This window comes from Mizuhopecten yessoensis, unplaced genomic scaffold (assembly GCF_002113885.1).
Source record: "Mizuhopecten yessoensis strain PY_sf001 unplaced genomic scaffold, ASM211388v2 scaffold10751, whole genome shotgun sequence".
Taxonomy (NCBI): Eukaryota; Metazoa; Mollusca; class Bivalvia; order Pectinida; family Pectinidae; genus Mizuhopecten; species Mizuhopecten yessoensis.
This window is the reverse complement of record NW_018408703.1, coordinates 237,243-247,051: the sequence shown is the minus strand read 5'-3', so window position 1 is coordinate 247,051 and position 9,809 is coordinate 237,243. Positions and strand designations below refer to the sequence as shown.

The window sequence follows — 9,809 nt, the reverse complement described above, 5'->3', positions numbered from 1 at the left end:
TTGCGCCAGATAAAATAACTTGAATATTGTTATAAGTTCAACAAACATGTATAGATATATAGAGAGGGAGAATACATGTTGATTATCAATTTTTGAGGAAAAAACAAGGTTGAATAAGAATATTTAAAGTTGAAGTATGAGACGTATCATATATAGTCGAAGTCTGAGAGTTCATATGAATTATGAGAGACAACGTATTACTCTAGTGTAATTATTTTGCCAGAAAAAAAATAAAAAAATCTTGAGTACATTATCAGCTTATTAATACATTTCACTTATGTTTTGTATAACAACATTCTATTTCTTAATAAAAAGATGTTTCAAAGCAAACACAGGTCGTTTAGTTCTCTGTGCATTCTGATATACAATCCAAGACGGACTCATCATAGGTACCAAAAAATGGCTTCTACTTTACAGTAATATCGATGTCTCGTCAACCTTTTCATGTGGGAACGAACTCTCCCATATTTGACTTCTACTACACTGTCGATAAAGAAGTAATTTTCGTAACTAAATTCCGGATAACGCCTCTTTATGGCTTTAACAAGATAAAGATAGATGACGGATCTGCAGATGTCGACCTCGTGGCAACCAAATAAAATACTAATAAAACACAGATTAGTAGCATAATACGATTTATCTCTAAATAATACATCCCCGTTTATATCTATGAGAGATTTAACGAGACGTTTTTGATACATATTTTGAGGTGAATAGACATCAATATTGCTGTAATGGTACACGTTGCATATATAAGATACAGTCTAACAAAGTTAAAAAGAATTGTACAAAGGGGGATAACTCCAGCTGTACTGGAACGTTGCTAAGTACTGTTCGAATTCGTCCTGGTACTGCTGCTTAGGAGTTCTCTGATAAGGGTGAACCCGTGGACCGTTGTTCTATGAAGAATGAAAAATGATATTGTATTGATAAAATTACGATTTTGAAATCCGATTTTTTTTTTCTGTTTACACTGAAATACTCACATTTGTCGATTTGGTGTTAGGTTAATATACAACCCCATTGTCATGTAAGAAAGTGTAATACGATTATACACATACAATATTGGTTCTCGTGTAATAAGAATGCAATCACAACCGATAATAAAAGTAAGATACTTACCAACAAGTGTAGCTTTTGCTGGAACTTTTCCTTCAGACTTTCCAGACCCAAATCGTCAAGCTCACTCCAGCTTAGAGGTAAATAGTATTTCCTATCCTTCTTGTTAATATGAATAAAATGCTCATTGACTCCAGGAAAGTAGTTGCATGCAATGGTGATATGAGCATTGACTCTCATAACCAGATTTTTTTCTATTTTGCCTCCTTTTTCAAACTCTTTCACTTCTATAACCCCGTAAAGACTTTTTTAAGCCATTTTTAGCGCTAAAAGTGACGGTTAGCGGTGTTGGCGCGCTTTTTATATAGCCGCTTTAGGTGTGATACGGGGTAGAATCGGAACAACCAATGAAAAGTTTATGGAATGTTGAACATGTCAGTTTTCTTCAGAAGGTGTGTTTACAGTTACAAGAAACATCACATTTCATTAAAATGGTACTCCTTATATCGATCATATGATAAATAAGACGATGCTGGTCTTGTGAAAAAATAAAATTCTGGGTGTGTTCCGATTCTATACCTCAACCGGTTGACTAGGCATCGTTGCTGAACTTGCAAAATTTTGGAAACTAAGATATTTTTTCTCACAACACTCTTGCATCATTAAACAAGAGGCCCATGTGCCTTAACGGTCACCTGATATATTTATACAGAGAGTTGATATTGTTTTTAACACGAACAGAAATATTATTCAGTGACAAAAAACAATAAAACCACCTTATTCAATATCTAGCATACATATTTCAGACTAAAAAGGATTTGAAACTAGCACCTCTGATTCTTAACGAGGAAAATGAATTAGTGTTAGCACACTGACTACTTTGAGCCTCACCCTACAGCCCTTGGGGGTAGGGCTGGCTCAAAATTTTCAAAGTATCAAACTGTCGATTCAAGGTTATAATTCCAATCAAGTTATTAACATGTAATATTCAAAGTATCATTTGCCATTATAAACCAAAATAAATTTTGCCCCCCCCCCCTCCTTCCCCAGGGGGTAAACGTGAGACCCTAGGGGCATAAACCTTAAGACCCTCCCATCTATGAAGATTATTTGATTCTACCATATCTGGGTCTTGAGAAGAAGATTTTTGAAATTTTAGTCAATTTGACCCTTTTTTGCCTCGCCCCTCAGGCCCCTGGGGGCTTAGGACTAAACCGGCAACTATTTTTGTTGACCTTTGTCCATCGAACGTTGCTGCAAATTTCATTGAAATTGGTTCAGTGGTTTTGGAGAAGAAGTCGAAAATGTAAATTGTTTACGGACGCACGACGGACGACGACGGACAAAAGGCGATCGCAATAGGTCACTTGAGACTTTGTCTCAGGTGACCTAAAAATAAATAAAAAAAGCATAACAATGAATGATAAATTAGACGGTGTCAGAATTCAAATTACTTTCATTAATAGGTAGATATAAGAGTTATGTGTATTTACTACAGCTCGTGAATAAATGTGGACGTATTTTTTACATCCATAATCCCACATCAAAGAGTAATATTTATATTGAATGTTTAACCCCGAGTTACCTATCACCTCCAATATGGTGTAATGCTATGACAGTACCTGATCTATCACCTCCACTTAATACTAATTATTCAATCGATGTAGTTATTACTTTAAATACAAAGGAACTAATAAAAATATAGTTGTAAAATATCACTTGATATCTTCTATACTAGTCAGATGATCTTTTTTGCCTATTCTATCACTTCAATTGATACTAATTTTTTTCCCAATCGATAAAGTCATTATTCTTAAATTTAATGATAATGACACTTAGAAGCACAGGTTATTGCTATCATTATGATTATTTCAACCGGACGCTTCCGGGTTGACCTTTTTGGTGACCGACTGACCTTTCGTGCTAATTCGTAAAACGCACGTGCAAAGCCATGACTGGACTAGGTCAATACATCATGGCAGCACTTGGTTTAGTAGTCGTGTTTTTGTTGTTCCTGTCGACGACACAGGGGTGTATTAACATCCCTTTGCTCTTTGCCTGTGTCGTCGACAGGGACGATACTGATTTAAATGTATTTTCTTGTACCAGCGACGAGACCTGGCCTGTTGAGGAAGCGAACACTTTCACCTTATGTTGTGGCCCACCACCCCCCGACCAGCCAGCCATCACCATCAAGGCTTGGAGAGCTGGAGACCGTCTCCTGGGGGACTGTATATACTACAGTCCCATCATACATATATACCCCCGGGAGGCGGTAGATTGCACCCTACTGCAGGGGCAGGTGATCGGTTGTGTAAGTAATATCTATGCGTTCTTAATTCTGAGATATATATTTCCAACTGCTTATTCAGTACTCCAAAATTACTGCAGACCATGAGTCTATACATAATTCACTTGAATTATTTGTAACAATACTAATGTTGATAAAAAAACACACCCGACGGCTGGGTAATAACTTCATTATAATATGTGTGTTACAGTATAACGCCTCTGCTTCTCTCTTACTGTTTATATATATTTCATATCTATTAAGGTCAAAAATTGAAAATCAAGTGGCATACAAAACTCTTGACCTCTGTTGTACAAGGGCCACCACCGGAGCCACCGCTGGATTCACAGAGACCGCCGCCGGGACCACCGGAGCCACCACCACAGAGGCCGCCGGGACCACCGAAGCCACAACCACAGAGGCCGCCGCTGGGACCACTGGAGCCACCACCACAGAGGCAGGCTGCCGCCACCACCGGGGCTAACGTCGCCATCGGGACTACCGCCCTGAAGTCGAATTTTCTCTCAGTGAGAAATAATATATCCAATTGTAGCCATTGCAGTCTTCATGGTAGTAAACCGGCGGAGACGTCGTCGCTACAGGATGAGGGAGGACTTGGAAGTGTGTAAGTATAACATTTCACATAAATTCGTGATATTGAAGCATTTCTATTTTTTTAACCTGTAATATATGCGAGTTTTCTCCCCTAGATCGATGATGAACTAAACTGTCCTGTATGTGCTAAACAAGAACTTTTTAGTGCAAACATTTAGCACTTAAAGATGATTTTATTCTAATGTTTTATTGAGATATCTCTCCTTGTATTATCAAACATTTGTTTTTTATTTAGTTTCCATCACAGATACTAATGCAGGTATGATAATTCAGGTTTGAATTCCAGAAGATAATTAAAACATGTTTTCCGCTCGGTTTAAAGGGTTAACTGTCTCTAATCAACCAGTTTGAAATGATATCACTGTTAAATAACATTTCATAATCACTACTTCTGTTATTTCAAAGCTCTAGTAATGTGTATATTTACATTGCAGAGGAATTAAGGATGGATGAGGCACCCTCCATCGCCTCTACCAGCCTTACCTCCATCAAAGAAGGTACTTTTATACATATATTCGCAGTTCATGCTCATTCTGAACGATAAAATTCTCAGTTTGTATTAAATGTCTACATAGCGGAGGAATACTTTGCCATTGGGGAGGTCACAATAATTGAATTTTGAAGACATACTGTTTGGATTCTTTAAATTGTAGAGGAGACAACGGTGAAGATGGAGCAGGAGGGAGATTTGTTTGAAGGTATTTAGATATACTTTTTATCATTTATTCCATATATTCACAATCAATTATTGCCATCAGAGTTCTCTGTTTTCGCTCTAATTTCTTTGATTTAATTACTTGATATGATTAAAATAGTAGATTCTCTGGCAAAATTACTACCCCCTCCTCCTCTTCAGAGTACTCTGTAGCCTCCCCAGAGAGGTCGCCAGGTAAGAATGTATATTGATTTTTTTTCTTCACCAGTTTTGAATGTGTAATAATGGTGGTTTACAAGATTTATTTTACCATCCAATACAATGGAAAAAAGTTTCTAAAAGATTGTTTTATGTTTTAGTTTTGGAAGTGAAGGTAGAGGTTGAGGAGCGTCCCCGCTACTTCCTCCGTAGCCACTTTGACCATTAGCAGTCGCGCTACCACTGTGGACAATTAAAAAGAACTATATGTATATAAATTCATTCGGGAATCTGTGTCTCTTTTTGGTTTGTTTTTTTGTCATGTGTCTTTCATATGTGTGAGGGTGGACGGGTATGGTCTGTGGGTGTATGCTTTCAATGCGATATTGTTTTTAATATTTAATCAATACTCGGTGTGATGTTTACATTGGAAATGGAGGTGGAGGTAGAGGTGGAGGAGCGTCCCCGCTACTTCCTACGTAGCCACTTTGACCATTAGCAGTCCCGCTACCACTGTGGACAATTAAAAAGAACTATATGTATATAAATTCATTCGGGAATGTGTGTCTCTTTTTGGTTTATTTTTTGTCATGTGTCTTTTATATGTGTGAGGGTGGATGGGTATGGTCTGTGGGTGTATGCTTTCAATGCGATATTTTTTTTAATATTTAATCAATACTCGGTGTGATGTTTACATTTTGTGATGTACCATTATTGTGATAATTTTTACACCAATGTTTATGATATATATATTTTACTGTGCTTGTACCATTGTTTAAATATATTTCATTGTGATTTTAAATGTTAGTGATTCTACGTGTCATACTCAGTGAGAAATGTTGTGATAATTTTTACACCAATGTTTAAGATATATTTATTTTACTGTGCTTGTACCATTGATTATATTTTCTTGTGATTTTACCGATGTTAAAGATATATTTCTTACTGTGATTATACCACTGTTTAAGTAAGTGTAATTTATACATGTAATCAATTCTCTGGGAGAAATATGTCTATTTTAGTTACTGTGACGCGCTAAATAAATGTTTTGATTCATAATCTATGTGTTTCTTATCCTTAGTTGTACGATTCATATATATATAACATGTCTATAGAAGTTCCACAATAGCAACTAACTTTACGATGTAGTCGTTACCCGATAGTTTTCCTGAAGGATTCAGTTGTTATCATGCAACGTGTTGACATGGACTATCAAATTACAGAGATGTAGGAATAAGTTCGACAAGATTTATTTTGTGAGTATTATGGATTTAATCTGTTGTTACTTTTGTTTCTACTAATATTTATATTAATTATAACAAGAGATCGTCTCGATTCCATCTTCATTTATCACATCTATCAATCAAGTCTTGGTAGATGTGATTTTACAGGCTTTGGACTGTCTGACATAAAATATCAGGCTGGATTAGAGTCAACCGTCCGTCTATCAAGTCGGTTAAAAGTTATAAAACACCATTGTTTTATTGAGACTGGCAGGTCCAAATTTTGTTTCGTTTAGTTCAATATTAAAGGTGCCATATGACATGATCTCTTTCATTTCTTCGAATAGTCTCAAGGTTATCACAGGCACTATGTTTTGTTTCATACTACGACAACAGGATGCATCTAAGAAAAGTCCTTCCCTTTCAATTCTAACAGTCTCTTAGTTCACCGTGTAGAATTATAGGTCCATCGGACGGTATTGCTTCTCTAACGTCAATGATTACCTTGATGGAGTCGTTTATAGTGTTGTGTATCAACAATGCAGAAATGTGAACAGTTTCTGTCTCATGGAATGATGAACAATATCATTTTTCATTACTTCTCCAGCTGTATGCTACACGTTTGCAGCTACGATTATCCATACTTCTAAGTGTGTGTATGTCCAAGTTTATATCTGAACTGTTGTCACACAACTAATGCATCAGCTATCTACAGTGACCAAGTTTGGGGTATATTTCGTGCCATGGCTTGATATTGTGTTGGTAATATAATTGTTTGGAGTCGGCTCGTATCACCGTGTCATTTAAGTTAGATTACAGTGTCAGGAATTCGTCTTTTCACTTGATGATATATTTGCTGTTGATAATTTTACGTATTATTTTTGTTTAGAGTCGGCTCGTATCACCGTGTCATTCAAGTTAGATTACAGTGTCAGGAATTCCTCATTTCACTTGATGGTACGTTCTGTCACAGCGTTATCTTTATATCGACAGCCGTACCATCTAGATTTTTTCTCTCATTTTATTTACTGTTTGAGGTTGGCTCGTATCAGTTACATACTGGACCGATATCACGCAAGATCTGTGTTGCATGGACTGTTGCATGGACCGTTGCATGAACTGTTATATGGACTGTTTAATACTGCATTGACTGTTACATGGACCGTTGCATGAACTGCATGAACCGTTACATGGACTGCATGGACTGTTATATGCACCGTTGCATGGACCGTTTCCCCCTTGGTTTAACATTAGCATGGACCGTTGCATGAACTGCATGGACTGTTACATAGACCGTTTAATACTCTTAAAATACTACTACTAGTGCCAACCGGAATTGAAATCCGCGAACGACTGAAAACGCGAAAGGCGAAACAAATCTACAATCGGCACGCAGGACCACCACTCCAAAACTTATATCCGGGAGAAAAAGTTGTGATGAAACACAATGGCAATTGGACTCCAGCAACTGTTGTCGCTAAGCACAAAACTCCAAGGTCATATGTGATAGTCTCGACTTATAATTGCGCTTCAGTGTTTCACTAGTTACTGTGTTAATGTGTTTTAAATGTTATAACAACAACGAACTCGGTAATCATACAAGTAGTACTTACCATATAGTTTAGTTCAGTAAAAGACTATGGACATTGTTAAAGTGTTTAATTTGTTTATCAATACTTCATTTATAATACAACTAAATAAGTAATTAGTCAGTTAATGTCACATTTAACTAATTTCAAAATACATCCTACTAATTACAACCAAAGTTCTTAAAAAGAGGAGGATGTAATATATGGTCATATACACATATTTGTCAGGTCTTTAGTGTCAACCTAATTATCTACGTCGCATACACGCTTCACTTATGCCATCCTGTACAAACGTTCTTGTGACCTGATTAAATATTCATTGTTGTAACCTGACGCCATCTTGATTGTCTGTATCATCGAAGCCCAACTAAAAGACACAACACCGTGGGCCTCCCTATATTGGGCCCCGCTCTTCAGCCCCCATAGGGTCAGACACACCATTTATACAAAATGTGTTCCCCTTTCCCCCCAAGGATGCTTCTGACCTAATATGGAACAAATCCTTTCATTCCTACAGAAGGAGAAGGTTTTTAAAGAATTTGCTATATTCCCCTATTGGGCCCCGCATCCCACCATTTATACTAAATTGAGACCCCTTTGCCTGGGGATGCTCCAGACCATATTTAGTCTAAATCTACTGTGCCATTCAGGACAAGTAGTTTTTTAAAGGAAAAGTTTACGGACGGACAACGGACGCTGCGCCATGGCATAAACTCACTTGCCGTTCGGGCAGGTGAGCTAAAAATGGGCGAACTAGTCGTCCAACTCGTCTAAACTGCAGGAGTAGAAACTCACATTTTTACAGACTCTGGTATGTCTCGGCTAGGGGACATAACCCAAAGCCTTCCTCACAGGGGCGAACGCTCAACTTAATGCCAAAAGCGAGGCATTGTCAAGGGAGACCTTGCCATGTATTATAATGGTTCGTTATACGTAGTTCGAGTAATACTATCTGATTCACATACATGCTTAACACAATATATCACCAAGCCTACCTATGTTAAACATTCAAGTGACCGAGATTAAACGGAATATATTAGGCCATCATCGTGTTAGTTGTAGTTATGCATCATGGTGTCAGAATCGGTCCGAATCTACGTAAGGCGAAAAGAGAACCCGAAAAGTATGCCTGCCTAATGATATCGTCAGGAGAAAAGGGCAGAAACATGTTCATAACGTGGAACCTTACAGAGGATCAAAAGAAAGAACTTAAGTATTATTATGAACGTTTTGAACAATATGTGAAACCACGGTCAAATGTGATTTATAACAGATATAAATTCCACAATTAATCACACGGTGAAAATGAAACATTTGAACAGTTCACAAAGCAATTACAAATTGCAGTGAGAGATTGTAACTATGATCATTCGGATGAAATGGTCCGGGATCGGATTGTTATCGGTGTGAGAAATTCGAAAATAAGAGAAAAATTCATTAACATTGGAAACGATCTAACACTTGTATAAACTCTCGACATAGCAAGTACACACAAACTGTCGCATGCCCAGTCAAAGTCAATGGCCAGGGAAGATGCGAAAATATATGCACTCGCCAAAGCCAAACAGCATCAGTTTAAAGACAGTAGTGCTAGTAAAACTTACCGTAATAAAACGAACAAACTCAAACGCCCAGTGAAAGCGAAGGAAAATACTTGTTCAAGGTGTGGATATTCATACACCGGAAGTGGTTTACATGAAATCTGTCCAGTAGCGGGGTCGATTTGCACAACAGAAGACTTCCGATTATGGAAGATGCGTCTTCTGTGCGTTCGATTTGACCTCTTATCTACTCGGAAGTTCTTCTGTCGCTTCCAGCCAGCACGTGGAAGACGAAAATCAGCAGAGGAAAAAACATGGCGGACAACAGGTGAGCAAACGCTTAAGAAAAGAGATTAGTAGGAAATTTACTCAATTTCTTTCAATGACAATGCCATTTTTACACAAAGTATCATAAATAACGTTAAAATATGCTTAAATGAAGAAATAATCTTAATTCTGGTAAGTATATTAGCAGCTGATTAGCATTACTAATGCCATCGCAGGAGTGATTAGCATTACTAATGCCATCGCAGGAGTCTGACCCGTTTTTCAATCCTGTTTACTTCAGCTACATGCACAGGGGCATGTATCGATATTATTTTTAAAAGATCAGTACTATGTGTGGTACCAGCGTGTATA

At 37.4% G+C, this 9,809-nt stretch overlaps 1 protein-coding gene across 1 annotated transcript in view; it reads right to left on the bottom strand.

Annotated features, from left to right (window-relative positions):
* Positions 1 to 5,239: 5,239 nt before the first annotated feature.
* The window catches only part of LOC110462109, a 9,172-nt gene continuing 4,602 nt past the window's right edge, over positions 5,240 to 9,809 (bottom strand). Inside the window, exon 3 of the mRNA XM_021515944.1 lies at positions 5,240 to 5,330. Coding sequence (XP_021371619.1) covers positions 5,240 to 5,330 — 91 coding nt within the window. The remainder of the gene's footprint in view (positions 5,331 to 9,809) is intronic.